This window comes from Ovis aries, chromosome 2 (assembly GCF_016772045.2).
Source record: "Ovis aries strain OAR_USU_Benz2616 breed Rambouillet chromosome 2, ARS-UI_Ramb_v3.0, whole genome shotgun sequence".
Taxonomy (NCBI): domain Eukaryota; kingdom Metazoa; phylum Chordata; class Mammalia; order Artiodactyla; family Bovidae; genus Ovis; species Ovis aries.
The window spans coordinates 74,434,581-74,449,742 of record NC_056055.1 but is presented as its reverse complement, the minus strand read 5'-3'; the positions used below and the strand labels follow the sequence as shown (position 1 = coordinate 74,449,742).

At 42.2% G+C, this 15,162-nt stretch overlaps 1 protein-coding gene and 1 long non-coding RNA gene across 2 annotated transcripts in view; one reads left to right on the top strand and one right to left on the bottom strand.

Annotated features, from left to right (window-relative positions):
• UHRF2 (ubiquitin like with PHD and ring finger domains 2) overlaps positions 1-2,594 on the bottom strand; it is a 71,858-nt gene extending 69,264 nt beyond the window's left edge. The window contains exon 1 of the mRNA XM_004004371.5: positions 2,159-2,594. Coding sequence (XP_004004420.1) covers positions 2,159-2,311 — 153 coding nt within the window. The 5' untranslated portion in view covers positions 2,312-2,594. The remainder of the gene's footprint in view (positions 1-2,158) is intronic.
• A 276-nt stretch (positions 2,595-2,870) lies between these two features.
• On the top strand, positions 2,871-14,318 carry LOC106990496 (uncharacterized). The gene is made up of 2 exons (XR_006058669.2): positions 2,871-6,884; positions 7,439-14,318. It is a non-coding gene; the product is annotated as an uncharacterized LOC106990496 (long non-coding RNA).
• Positions 14,319-15,162: the final 844 nt, after the last annotated feature.

The window sequence follows — 15,162 nt, the reverse complement described above, 5'->3', positions numbered from 1 at the left end:
AAGGGCAGGTCTTTGACACCAATCCAATAGAAGCCTACTACAGACACACTATCTTGTCCAAGGACTGTAGACAGTATTTCCAAAGGAGAATAGAGATAATAATCACTCCATGGCTACTTGTCAGCTCGTAAATAAACACCTGTAGCACTATCTTTCTTCCCTCTCCAACTAAGTAGGAACCCAAGGTCCATTCCTAATTCCTAGTTGCCTACTGTTATAGAGAAATCAAAGCAGAGAGTTATCAACTGTCCTGGGCTAAGGAGTACATAAGGTTGTTATCCTCAACAGTTTTCCCATGAGCCTGGAATAGCTTCGTGGTGTCCTGAAAATGTACTCTGTTGCCTTGAATATATCACAATCCCTTCCTTTCCCTCAAGACAGCCAGGTGCACATTTTCTTTTTATCATATTTTTATTATTAGACACTAAGAGGTGTTGCCTGAGAATACATTTTCATGCTTCATTTCTATCTCTGGTGAAGTTAAAAAGTATCCTGGGAATTTATGTACTATTGTCCCTAGCTAGAAAATAAAATTCAATAGACTTGATTACATGCTTTTCACTTTTGATCAAAAGATAAAAAAGGTATTAGCCATAGGAGGCACAGCGATATAAAGTTGCATAGTTTAATACATACATTTATTTTTAAAGCAAAGTTTAAATCGAACAGCTGTTTTTGTAAGTCAAACACTGGAAGATCAATATAAAACTATTACCAAAGATGCCATCTCTTGCTGTTGTTGTTTAGTAGCTAAGTCGTGTCCGATTATTTGTGACCCAATAGACTGCCAGGCTCCCCTATCCGTGGGATTTCCCAGGCAAGAATAGTGGAGTGGGTTGCCATTTCCTCCTCCAGGGGATCTTCCCCGCCCAGGATCAAACTGTGTCCCCTGCATTCCCTGGGAAGCCCATGATATTTCTTACTTAAAACAATCCCTGGCTCTTTCTCTCTCAGAGTGTAATCTCATTACTCTAAAATTTCTGGACAGTTTCAAACGGTAAGCCTACGAAGGGGAGAAAAATATTCCTTTCAAACACTAAGCTGTAGGAAAAAAAGGCTACTTCTACCAAATCAAAGAGAGTTACACTTATTTCAAACAACAGGACTGGAGCCAAACTATGATCAGCTGGAGGATGCCAACTTCTTTACTTGATTAACATTTTTTAAAAAAGAAAAAGATAAAGATAGGACGGGTCTGAGTCTCTTGATACAGACCATGTGAGTAGGAAAAATCTTCAATGGGCCAGACCAAGGCCATACCGTTCAACTACCAGCGACGCTCACAGGCAACCTCACCGCCAAAAAACACTTTCGCCTTCAAGTGTGTACCGCTGGCTATGCTCCAATTACTGTGTCAAAAGCTTGAGTGAGGGTTCTAGTAGAAGGTGAAGGATAAGAGCAAAACAAATCTTTTGCACTGCTTTTCACTCTTCGAACAACCTCCTTGGCCCAAACTGGGCAGTTTAAGCTTGGTCCCGGGTTACACCAACAGCTTCTTCAGCAGGTCTCTAATCTCCCCTACGACAGATTCGATTCTAGGAAAGGAGGTGGGGTGGGGAAACAGAAGTTCTGGAAACCCTTCGAATCTTCAGTGTATACAAATCCCTTCCACAGTGAGGAGGCGGACTTACAATCTTGTGCCCCATAGGGAGCAATATGTAAGTTTCCCCTCCCACTTGGGAGTCGGCAGCGCGTCTGAGGTACGGAAGCGATACGAGCCGTTAGCCGGGTCAGCACGGCCGAGAGCCGGAGCCTCTTGCCCTCCCCACCCGCACTTCGGCATGGCCGCCAGAGCCCTCTGCCCTCCCCGCCCTCCAGGGGCCACGGACCCCACCAAGCGCGGGAAAGGAGGGACCCCAGGCACTCTAGCGGGCTGTGCCTGCGGCTGCTGACCGGCTTGGCAAGGGCGGTAGGTCTCGGCGCTCGGATCGCCCCCGCCTCCGACCCCGCCAAGCGCACCTGCAACTCGGGTGGCCGGGACCCTGCTGCGCCCTACAGGCGGGCCCAGGGCCCCACTCTGAGCCTCGCGGGCTGCCCACCCGAAGTGGAGCCAGGTGCGCTCTGTGCGCGCGGCACACCAAGCCCTCCGGCCCGCCCAGCCCAAGCATCCCGCTGCCCTTGCTAGGGCTTCCAGAGAAGTGCGTTGGGCGCGCCTTACCTGCTTGCCCCGGTAGAAGAGGCGCTGGCACTCGGGCCGTACGTCGAACAGCGCCCACACCCGCTCGCGCAGTTCCTCAATTGTGGCTTTCCGAGACACGTCCTCAATGGTGCGCGTCTGCGAGCCGTCGATGGTGCGAACCTGGATCCACATCTCGGCGCCGGGAGAAGGGGCCGGCTCCGCTTTGTCTACCCCTGCGCTCCGGGCGCCGCGCCCCGCCCGGCCCGCGCCGCTTCCCCGGCGGCTCTGGCTCTCAGCGGCTGGCCGGCGAGCGCGCGCACAAGGGAGGAAGACTGACCAGGCGCCGGGCCCGACAGGCGGCGGTGAATCCTAGACCGTGCGCCCGCCCAACAGAGCTGGAGAGGGAAGGAAAACGAAACCAGTCGGAAGCTCGGTTGCTATTGCAGCCCCCGCCTCACAAATAGGAAACAGCCTTGTCTGCGCTGCGCGGAGTGTTTACTTATAGAGCTCTAGCTCCCACATGGAGGTCACGGCGCCAACCCGGATCTCGCGAGATCTACGCCGGGCTCCGCCTTAAAGAGGTAGCGACTAGGGAAGAGGCCGTAGACCAGAGGGAACTAAAATGGGAGGGAGCCGGGAGGACGCGATAGAGGGGCGGGGCCGCCGAGAGCCGTTACTTGCGCCTCCGCCTGCACCTGGGCCTTGGACACGCCCTCTAGCCTTGGGGTGTCTGGCGGTTACAAGGCCGCCCACACGGATTCCCGCTTTGGTCCAGGTTTCGCTACCCAGGGCGCCAGCGACTCGTCAGGCTTAGCGGATTCGGTTCTGTGGTCTCAAAAACACACCAAAGATAAGAAATTCTGACGTGCACTTGTGTGATCAAGAAAAGGGGAGTGCGTGCGTGCGGGTGCAGCCTAAATTTGTGAGAAATCACGTCAGGAAATGAACCCGCTCCACCGCTCTTTGCCAGACACTGTCAGCCACGCGGCCTGGCTGGGCCGGCCACCCAGTCAAGACCCTGGGGACCCTTCTGCTTCGCGAAGTCGTTTCCCGCCAGGCCCGAATGCTGTCTTCGCGCGGAAACCTGCATCCTGGGGTTTCCCGCCGCTGAGCTGAGGTGGCGGCCCTAGGCGGGCAGGCTAAGGGCCTGCTGGGATCGTCTCTTCCGGCCCGCTGCGCCTCAGGCCTCGGAAGTGTTGGTACCGCCGCCGGGAGGGCCCTTCGCGGTTACTGATTGTGGACCTGAGTTACCCGACATTTGGTCTGAGGGACTGAAGGGTCGTGGATAATGCTTTTAAAGGATGCAAAATTACACACCTCTGAGGAAGTCCAGAGATCCTACTAGGAATAAATTATCAGAAATAGGCCCAAAGCACGTTACCTAAGACATCAAACAGTGCGCTTACTTCAACTAAGAAGGAAGAGAGCATTATAAAATTATACATATATAAAAGATTTGAACTTAATATTTGCCAAAATCCATAACTTGACTATTCAGACTGGTGCAAATTATTAGCATAAAGGCAGAGCAGCATTTTTGTTATAACCACTTGAAATAATTGCCGTACAGAGATCCAGTAGTATGATTGGGAAAAAAAAAAAAAGATGGCCCAACAGGGGAGGGACAGAAAAGGAATGGAATACCTATACAGACTTGGTCTCTGCTCTCGTTGGAAATTTTACATTTGCTGTATCTTCTAGATATGATTCATCTCTGCTCCTAACTAAAGCAAATACTGAGTATTCATTACATGTGTAACTATTAAGCACGCTTGTAACCTGTCCCAATAAGGGATAGCTATTTGCTATCATAGGATATCCTATGCCACTGTGGAAGCATATTAAGAAAATTTTTTTCTAATTCTCTGCTTACAAAGAATTTACAATCCAATTGAGATAAGATTTAGAAAGCATGAAAATATTAAAGAATAATTTAGTACTAAATAGTCTGCTTTTGATTAAAGCAACAATTAGACATGAGAGACTAGAATTAGAGATGAGGGACTAGAATAATCTGTGAGCTTGAAGACAGGGGTACACCTTGACCTGAGTTAAATGGTGTACTATAAGGAAGACGGTATTTAAATAATCAGTTCACAGGTTGAGATAGGCCTGGATTGTGAACTCAGTTTTGCTCTTTACTTAAAATATGATCTTGGAGGGATTGTTTACTTCAGTTTCTTCAATGTAAAATGGTGCTTGTAATGTCTAAAGAGTGTAGAGGGTTCAGCATAGTGCCTAGCTGGTACACAATCAATTATTTTTGTGCTCTTATGGAGAAGATTTAGTTAAGTACAGAATGCCCTCAGAGGAAAGAGTGCTTAAGCAAAGACTGACGGTACACAATTTTGCAGTCCAGTAGGAATTGCATGTAAGAGAAAGTTTGACTAAATGGAGAAGAGCAGAGTGTGAAGCTTAGCATTCAAAGCAGTAGATTTTGTGGGCCCCAGGGAGAAATTAAGGTTTTTACAGGAGCCCACTGATGTGATTAAATAGGCCTTTGGAAAGACAGCAGAAGGAATGTGGAAGGATGCCTTAGGGAAAAACTAAGTAGGGGGCGGAGGTGGAATGCTGTCAGAAAGCTTACTGAACAGTAATTGTGTCAGTTTTGGTGAAATTTGTGGCAGTGGGTGAGAGAGGAAAGGATAGATTCTAGAGTATTCTAGAAAATCAAGCCTCTCAGCCTTGCAGAATGTGTGGATATGAGGAATGAAGAAAATGCTAAGAATAATTCTCGTTTCTAGTTTCAGTTCAGTTCAGTCGCTCAGTCTTGTCCGACTCTTTGCAAGCCCATGAATCACAGCACACCAGGCCTTCCTGTCCATCACCAACTCCCGGAGTTCACTCAAACTCACGTTCATCGAGTCGGTGATGCCATCCAGCCATCTCATCCTCTGTCGTCCTCTTCTCCTCCTGCCCTCAATCCCTCCCAGCATCAGGGTCTTTTCCAATAAGTCAACTCTTTGCATGAGGTGGCCAAAGTATTGGAGTTTCAGCTTCTGCATCAGTCCTTCCAAAGAACACCCAGGACTGATCTCCTTTAGGATGGACTGGTTGGATCTCCTTGCAGTCCAGTGGACTCTCAACAGTCTTCTCCAACACCACACTTCAAAAGCATCAATTCTTCGGTGCTCAGCTTTCTTCACAGTCCAACTCTCACATCCATATATGACCACTGGAAAAACCATAGCCTTGACTAGATGGACCTTTGTTGGCAAAATAATATCTCTGCTTTTGAATATGCTGTCTAGGTTGGTCATAACTTTCCTTCCAAGGAGTAAGCGTCTTTTAATTTCATGGCCGCATCACCATCTGCAGTGATTTTGGAGCCCAAAAATATAAAGTCAGCCACTGTTTCCACTGTTTCCCCATCTATTTCCCATGAAGTGATGGGACCAGATACCATGATCTTCGTTTTCTGAATGTGGATCTTTAAGCCAACTTTTTCACTCTCCTCTTTCACTTTCATTAAGAGGCTTTTTAGTTCCTTTTCACTTTCTGCCATAAGGGTGGTGTCATCTGCATATCTGAGGTTATTGATATTTCTCCCGGCAATCTTGATTCCAGCTTGTGCTTCTTCCAGCCCAGTGTTTCTAGTTTGGGAGACTTAAATGATGGTTTTGGTAGATGGTAATGCTTATAACTAGAAGAGAAAGCAAATTGGGAAAATAAGGTGAGTTCCGTTTGCACTGTATAGCATTTGAAATGCATCTAAAGTATACCTAGATGGAGATATCTATGTGACAGTTGGAAATACAAGGCCAAAGTTTTGGAGGGACGTTCTGAAGGAGGCACTGATCAAGACCTCTGGTACTCACTTCCATGATACAATTTGTCCTTGTTAATGTAGTGGGTCTTCCATGGAGAACTCTTGGTGAGGGTGGGGAGAGGAGGAAATTAACTGTCAAAATTGGTCATCTACTGAGATTATATAGGATATGTGTTAATCTAGTCAGTATAGATCCCAAATGATTGATAGGACAGGGCTTAGAGATGTTAAAACCCAGAAAATATATTATTTGTCCTGTGCAGATCAAATGAATTACATCTGGAAACATATATTTTATATATACTAAGTTACTTAGCCTATAAATAACCACAAACAGTGATTTTATGTGTAACAAAATACATCCTTTTGTGTTTATTCACACAGTACATGTAAAGATTTTCTCTCTTTCCTTGCAATGCTGTTGTCTACTTAGGAAGTTGCCCCATTTTAAAAACAAGATAGAAGTTCTCTGACAAAATTCATAATATGAGACAGTTCTGACATACCATACCTTATTATCAGATGTGTAGCTGAAACAACCTGGATGTGAACAAGGAAAGAAAAGAGGAATTATTTACATGGATGAGAAGCAAATACTAAAGTTTATGCCATCAGTCATGATTCAATATTCGTTCAAATCAAAAGAGGCAAAAACAGAAAATAAAAATTGATTGTTGAACTAATTATTCTAGAATCTTATCACCCCTCAGAATATCTCCTTTTCTCAACTAGTCAACACACACACACACACACACACGTAGAGTGAATTTTATTCTGGTCTCTAAGGTTTTTATTACCACCTTTTTATCTGCACATTTTTATGATTACCTTCCTTTCACTCCTCCAGGACCACTCTCTACCTGCCCACTGTCCTGAAGTCCAAAGACAGAGAGTACATAGATAGGGTCAGTGCTTTCATACTTTCAACTTCCAACTGAGTCTGGCCAATGGAGAGGAAGCACAGACAGGAACACTGCAGAATGGGAAAGGAGTGAGGTCAGTATATTTATTCCCCTGGTTTTCTCCCTGAAAGGTGTCTTAGCCTTCCTGGCTAAGGAAGTAACTATTTCCCCGAAAGTGACTTTCTCTGAAAGTGACTCACTAAGCATGACTTACTTATTCATGTTCTTGAAATTTCTCCCTTCTTTTGTTGCTTGGGTCTAGGAATTGTAACATTTTTACAGTCCTAGATTCATATATATATAGTCTTTCAGTTCCCTATACCTTGGCCCATAGCCTTTCTCTCCTTTTTTTCTTACAATTGAGTTATAGTTGATGTACTATGTAAATTTCAGATATACAACATAGTGATTCACAATTTTAAAGGTTCTAGTCCATTTATAGGTACTATAACATATTGACTATATTCCCTGTGCTGTAAAATATACCCTTGTAGCTTATTTATTTTATAGTTATAGTTTTATTAGTTTGTATCTCTTAATCTCCTACCTCTATTTGCCTCTCCTTCCTACCCTCTCCCCAGTGGTAACACCTAGCTTGTTCTCTTTATCTGTCTTGTTATACTTACTAGTTTGCTTTAATTTTTTTAGATTCCACATTAGAAAAGGCAGAGGAACCAGAAATCAAATTGCCGACATCCATTGGATCATCAAGAAAGCAAGAGAGTTACAGAAAAACACCTGCTTCTGCTGTATTGACTACGCCAAAGCCTTTGACTGTGTGGGTCACAAAAAACTGTGGAAAATTCTTAAAAAGATGGGAATACCAGACCACCTGACCTGCCTCCTGAGAAATCTGTATGCAGGTCAAGAAGCAACAGTTAGAACTGGACATGGAACAACAGACTGGTTCCAAATCGGGAAAGGAGTTCATCGAGGCTGTATATTGTCACCCTGCTTATTTAACTTATATACAGAGCACATCATGCGAAATGCCAGACTGGATGAAGTACAAGCTGAAATCAAGATTTCTGGGAAAAATATCAATAACCTCAGATATGCAGATGACACTACCCTTATGGCAGAAAGTGAAGAAGAACTAAAGAGCCTCTTGATGAAAGTGAAAGAGGAGAGTGAAAAAGTTGGCTTAAAGCTCAACATTCAGAAAATGAAGATCATGGCATCTGGTCCCATCACTTCATGGGAAATACATGGGGAAACAGTGGAAACAGTGTCAGACTTTATCTTTTGGGGCTCCAACATCACTGCAGATGGTGACTGCAGCCATGAAATTAAAAGATGCTTGCTCCTTGGAAGAAAGGCTATGACCAGCCTGGACAGCGTTGAAAAGCAGAGATATTACTTTGCCAACAAAGGTCCATCTAGTCAAGGCTATGGTTTTTCCAGTAGTCATGTATGGATGTGAGAGTTGGACTGTGAAGAAAGCTGAGCACCAAAGAATTGATGCTTTTGAAGTGTGGTGTTGGAGAAGACTCTTGAGAGTCCCTTGGACTGCAAAGAGATCCAACCAGTCCATCCTGAAGGAAATCAGTCCTGGGTGTCCATTGGAAGGACTGATGTTGAAGCTGAAACTCCAATACTTTGGCCACCTGATGCGAAGAACTGACTCATTGGAAAAGACCCTGATGCTGGGAAAGATTGAGGGTAGGAGGAGAGAGGGACGACAGAGGATGACATGGTTGGATGGCATCACCAACGCAACGGACATGAGTTTGAGTAGGCTCTTGGAGTTGGTTATGGACAGGAAAGCCTAGCTTGTTGTGGTTCATGGGGTCACAAAGAGTCAGACCTGACTGAGCAACTGAACTGAACTGAACAGTAATTGTGTTTCTCTGTCTAACTTATTTCACTAGCACAATACCTACCAAGTTCATCCATTTTGTTGCAAATGGCAAAATTTCATTCCTTTTTATGGCTGAGTAATATTCCACTGTATATATATATGTGTGTATGTGTGTGTTTGTGTGTATATATATATATATATATATATATTTCACATCTTCTTTATCTATTCATCCGTTGGTGGACACTTAGGTTGCTTCCATATCTTGGCAATTGTATATAATGGTGCTATGAACATTGCTGGGATGCATATATCTTTTTGAATTAGTGTGTTGTTTTTTTTTTTAATATCTAAGAGTGGAATTGCTGGGTCATGTGGTAGTTCTGGGCTTCCCTGGTGGCTCAGTGGTAAAGAACCCAATGTGGGTTCAATCCCTGGGTTGGGAAGATCTCCTGGAGAAGGAAATGGCAGCCCTCTCCAGTATTCTTGCCTGAGAAAACCGATGGACAGAGGAGCCTGGCAGTCTACAGTCCATGGGGTCATAAAAGAGTCAGATACAACTTAGCAACTAAACAAACAACACAACGTTTGTCCTATTTTTAATTTTTTGAGGAACTTCCATAGTGTTTTTCACAGGCCCACACTAATTAGTCCCTTGTGGAGGAAATAAACATTAAAAGTACCTCAAGGGGAGATTTTCTGTAATAGTTTCTAATGTTATTTTATCCTGTATGGGACTCTTTGTGCCTCTTGGACTTGACTGACTATATCCTTTTCCTTGGTGGGAAAATTTTCAACTATAATCTCTTCTTTTTGGACTGCAAATTTTCAACTATAATCTCTTCGTTTTTGACCTTTTCTTTTTCTTTTCTTCTTCTGGGACCCCTATAATTCGAATGTTGGTGCATTTGATATCGTCCCACAGGTGTCAGACTATCCTCAGTTCTTTTCATTCTTTTTACTTTATTCTGCTTTTCAGAAATTATTTCCACCATTTTATCTTCCAGCTCACTGATTCATTCTTCTGCTTCAGATATTCTATTGATTCCTTCCAGAGTATTTTTAATTTCAGTAATTGTGTTGTTTGTCTCTGTATGTTTATTCTTTAATTCTTCTAGGTCTTTGTTAATTGATTCTTGCATTTTCTCCATTTTGTTTTCAAGGTTTTTGATCATCTTTACTATCATTATTCTGAAGTCTTTTTTCAGGTAGTTTGCCTATTTACTTTTCATTTATTTGGACTTCTGTATTTCTAATTTGTTCCTTCATTTGTGTAGTATTTCTCTGCCTTTTCATTATTATTTTTTTAACTTCTTGTGTTTGAGGTCTCCTTTTCCCAGGCTTCAAAGTTGAATTCTTTCTTCCTTTTGGTTTCTGCCCTCCTAAGGTTGTCCCTGGTGGCTCAGAGGATAAAGCATCTGCCTGTAGTGCAGGAAACTGGGGTTTGATCCCTGGGTTGGGAAGATCCCCTGGAGAAGGAAATGGCAACCCACTCCAATATTCTTGCCTGGAGAATCCCATGGACAGAGGAGCCTGGCGGGCTACAGTCCACGGGGTCGCAAAGAGTCGGACATGACTGAGCGACTTCACTTTCACTTTCTAAGGTTGGTCCAGAGGTTTGTGTCTCTAATGCTATTTTAAAATGAACTACATGTTACAAGAATTGAACTAGAATTTCCATTGACTAAAAAACACTTTATATTGTGGTTCATTACTTAAATTAGCCATATTTTAAAGAATCACTTATTTTTACTAGAATTTTTTTTCTAGTTTTAATAGAATCACAGATTTTTACTATAGAAATATATTTCATAGGTCGTTTTGCTCTAAGCTCTTTAACAAATGAGAAAATGACTTGGACAAGGACATGAATCAATAACTGACAGTGTTAGGACCCTAAATTTCCCATGTCCTTCCTCTTAGTCAGAGTTCTTTACCCTTCAGCTGTCCCTCTTGTTTCTCTGGAGGCCTGCCCATTCACTTTGTCCAGAGAATAATCCTCGTTTTTCTTGCAGTGAGTTCTCTGGTTCTTTGGAATACCTGATGGTTCAAGTAGGAGTGAGGACCTGAGATTCTCACTAAACACTTGCAGTTTATTCCGTTTTCAGTCACATTCCTTCGCTTGCCTTGTGAGACTGGTCCTTCTTATTGTTCAACCTCTCTGAGGGTTTTGGGTCAATCTGCTTGGATTTCTTCACTGAAGACTGTTAGGGTTCAACATCCTGATGATGGGTTCAAATTAGATTCTAACAGTGAGAATACCAGCCTCAGTCCTTCTAATGAATATTCAGGGTTGATTTCCTTTAGGATTGACTGGTTTCATCTCCTTGCTATCCAAGGAACTCTCAAGAGTCTTCTCTAGCACCACAGTTCAAAAGCATCAATTCTTTAGCACTCTGCCTTCTTTATGGTCCAACTCTCACATCCATACATGACTACTGGAAAAACCATAGCTTTGACTATATAGACCTTTGTCAGTAAGGTGACTTCTCTGCTTTTTTAATACTTTGTCCAGGTTTGTCATAGCTTTTCTTCCAAGGAGCAAGCACCTTTTAATTTCATGGCTGTAGTCACCATCTGCAGTGATTTTGGAATCAAGTGAATAAAATCTGTCACTGCTTCCATTTTTTCCCCATCTATTTGTCGTTAAGTGATGGGACCAGATGCTGTGATCTTGGTTTTTGAATGCTGAGTTTTAAGCCAATTTTTTCACTCTCCTCTTTCACCCTCGGGGCTTCTATGGTAGCTCAGCTGGTAAAGAATCCACCTGCAATGCGGGAGACCTGGGTTTGATCCATAGGTTGAGAAGATCCCCTAGAGAATGGAAAGGCTACCCATTCCAGTATTCTGGCCTGGAGAATTCCATGGGCTGTATAGTCCATCAGGTCGCAAAGAGTCGGACACAACTGAGCAACTTTCACTTTCATCATCATCAAGAGACTCTTTAGTTCCTCTTCACTTTCTTTCATTAAAGTGGTATCATCTGCATATCTGAGAATGTTAATATCTTTCCTGATAATCTTGATTCCAGCTTGTGATTCATCCAGCCCTACATTTCTCATGATGTACTCTGCATATAAGTTAAATAAGCAGGCTGACAATATACAGCCTTGTCATACTCCTTTCCCAGTTTTTAACGAATCCATTGTTCCACCTCTGGTCCTGACTGTTGCTTCTTGATCTACAAACACGTTTCTTAGGATACAGGTAAGGTGGTCTGGTATTCCCATCTCTTTAAGGATTTTCCAGTTTTTTTGTGATCCACACAAAGACTTTAGCATAGTCGATGAAACAGAAGGAGATGTTTTTCTATAATTCCCTCGCTTTTTCTATGATCCAATGGATGTTGGCAATTTGATGTCTGGTTCCTTTGCCTTTTCTAAATCCAGCTTGTACATCTGGACGTTCTTGGTTCACATACTGTTGAAGCCTAGCTTGAAGGATTTTGAGTATTACCTTGCTAGCATGTAAAATGAGTGCAATTGTATGGTAGTTTGGAAATTCTTTGGCATTCCCTTTCTTTGGGATTGAAATGAAAACTGACTCTTTCCAGTCCTGTGGTCACTGCTGAGTTTTCCATATTTGCTAGCATATTAAGTGTAGCACTTTTACAAAATCATCTTTCAGGATTTTAAATAGCTCTGCTGGAAGTCCATCACCTCCACTAGCCTTGTTCATAGTAATAGTTCCTAAGGCCCCCTTGAATTCACATTTGAAGATGTCTGGCTCTAGGTGAATGACCACATCATTGTGATTTTTCAGGTCCTTAAGACCTTTTTCGTAGAGTTCTTCTGTGTATTCTTGGCACCTCTTCTTAATCTCTTCTGCTTCTGTTAGGTCCTTGCCATTTCTGACTTTTATAGTGCCCATCTTTGCATGAAAAGTTCCCTTGGTGTCTCTAATTTTCTCGAAGAGATCTCTAGTCTTTCTATTCTACTGTTTTCCTCCATTTATTTACATTGTTCACTTAAGAAGGCTTTCTTATCTCTCCTTGCTATTCTCTGGAACTCTGCCTTTAGTTTGGTATATCTTTCCCTGTTTCCTTTGCCTTTTGCTTCTCTTCTTGGCTATTTGTAAGGCCTCCACAGACAACCACTTCGCCTTCTTGCATTTCTTTTTCTTTGGGTTGGTTTTGGTCACTGCCTCCTGTGCAATATTATGAACCTCTGTCTATAGTTCTTCAGGCATTCTGTCTACCAGGTTTATCCCTTGAATCTATTCATCACCTCCACTGTATAATCATAAGGGATTTGACTTAGGTCATACCTTCATGGCCTCATGGTTTTCCTTACTTTCTTCAATTTAACTCTGAATTTTGCAATAAGGAGCTCATGATCTGAGTCACAGTCAACTTCAAGTATTGTTTTTGCTGACTTTATGGGGCTTCTCCATCTTAAGCTACACAGAATAGAATCAGTCTGATTTTGGTATTGACCATCTGGTGATGTACATGTGTAGAGTCATCTCTTGTGTTGTTGGAAGAGGGTGTGTGCTATGACCAGTGCATTCTCTTGGCAAAACTGTTAGCCCTTGCCACGCGTCCTTCTATACTCCAAGGCCAAACTTGCCTGTTAATCCAGTGTCACTTCTACCATATTATTTTGACCAGAACATTCAATTTCAGGGGGTGGGGATAGAGACCTTGCCTCTCAATGGGAAGGGTTTCAAAGCAACATAGAAAGAGTATACAGGATGAAAGAAGTTGCATCTGTTGGAGGAGCAATAGAATCTGCAACACAACTCCTCCATCTGATTTTTCCCCCTTTTTTTGTATGACCAAGAGTTTTTTAATTATGAAATGCATCAGTCATTCAAGAAAAGTACAGAGAATAATATAATAGACACTTTTGTATTCACCACCTTGCTTTAGAAATAAAACATTTAAAATAGTTAAAATCCCTCTCTATTTACAGTCCTCATTCCATTTTCCAAAGAGATAAACATTATCTTATTTACCATTATTATGCCCATCTTTACACTTCTAATACATGTATCTCTAAACAATAGTAAATTGGGGGTCTTTTAAAGCTTTATATGGGCTTTCCAGATAGCTCAGTGGTAAAGAATCCACTTCGCAAGCAGGAGACATCGGTTCCATCCCTGGGTGGGAAGATCCCCTGGAGAAGGAAGTGGCAACCCACTCCAGTATTTTTGCCTGGAAAATCCCATGGACAGAGGAACCTGGCAGGCTACAGTCCATGGGGTCGAAAAGAGTTGGACATGACTTAACACATGCATGTGCACACACATACACACAGCTTTACACAAAATGATTCTCTATAGCATTGAACCTTATTTTTGAACTCAGTATTATTTTTCTGAAACTTACTCATGGTGATATGTAGCTTTAATACAAAGTTTCTTAAAGGCTCAGATGGTAAATATGTTAGATTTTGTGGGCAGACAATCTCTGTTGCAACTACTTATTCTGCAGTTGTAGTACAAAAGCAGCTCTACTCAATATGTAGGTGTATGGTGTAACTGTGTTCTGATAAAACTTTAGTTATAAAAATAGATGATACAGTACAGAATTTGGCCTGTGGACCATAGTTTGCTGACGCTAGCTCTAGTATACAATATATGACATTTTAGATATCTTGTGTTCACTGAAAGCTATTCCCAACCCCATCCTTATCATGCTTCTTTGCCTTGAGAAGAAATTTTGAGAAACACTAATTTAGGAATAAAATTGACAGATTTACTAAAGTTTTGATTTATGAAAAGCCACACTGGACTCCACTTCTCATTATTTATTCTTGAGAGTAAAGGTCAATGAACATCTACTTTTAGACCCCTCTAGTCACCCTCTTTTGAACTCAGACTAGCATCTTCCTACAATGCCTTCTCTGCCTATATGAATATATTTAATTCATATATTAAGATTTTCCACAAATGCCACTTGCTCTAGTATGCCTTTCCTGATACCTCCCAGCTGAAGGAAAGACTGCTTCTGTGTTCCCATACTTAGTTCATATGTCTAACACTACATTTAGAGCTGTAATTATTTGTTTACATGATTGTCTTCTCCACTGAGACAACAGAGACTTGTTCTATTTAGCTTTGTTTCCAACACAGAATTCAGTGCTTGGTACCTAGTTGTACTTAACAAGTGGTTGTTGCAAGATGGAAGGGAGGGAGGAAGGAACTAGTATTTAGGTGTCTGCTTGGAAAAAAACAAGTTTGCATAATACGCAATTCTCTAAAGACACCTCTCTTCATTATTCTACCCCACCTCACCTGAGAGTATTTCTTCATGCCCTCTCCCTTCCTCTTTGCAGGGAGGCAGATAAATTGTGTCCTTTATGTGGTTATAGTTTTTGCATAGAAAAAACTTGCTTGTACATTTTCTCATGGTCTTAATTCCTAGGTTCTAAGGTATTGAACACCTTCAAAACTATTACTATTTATGAAGGACAAGAAAATTAAGATAATAAAAAATGGGTTTTCTTTCCTAGACTATTTTGGACAAAAAAATAATAGTGTTTCAGTCTCACTAATATAATATTTAATGTGTTATAAGTAAGGATTGTTGCCTGCAAAGAAGAAAAGTTATTGACCTTAAAATATTGAT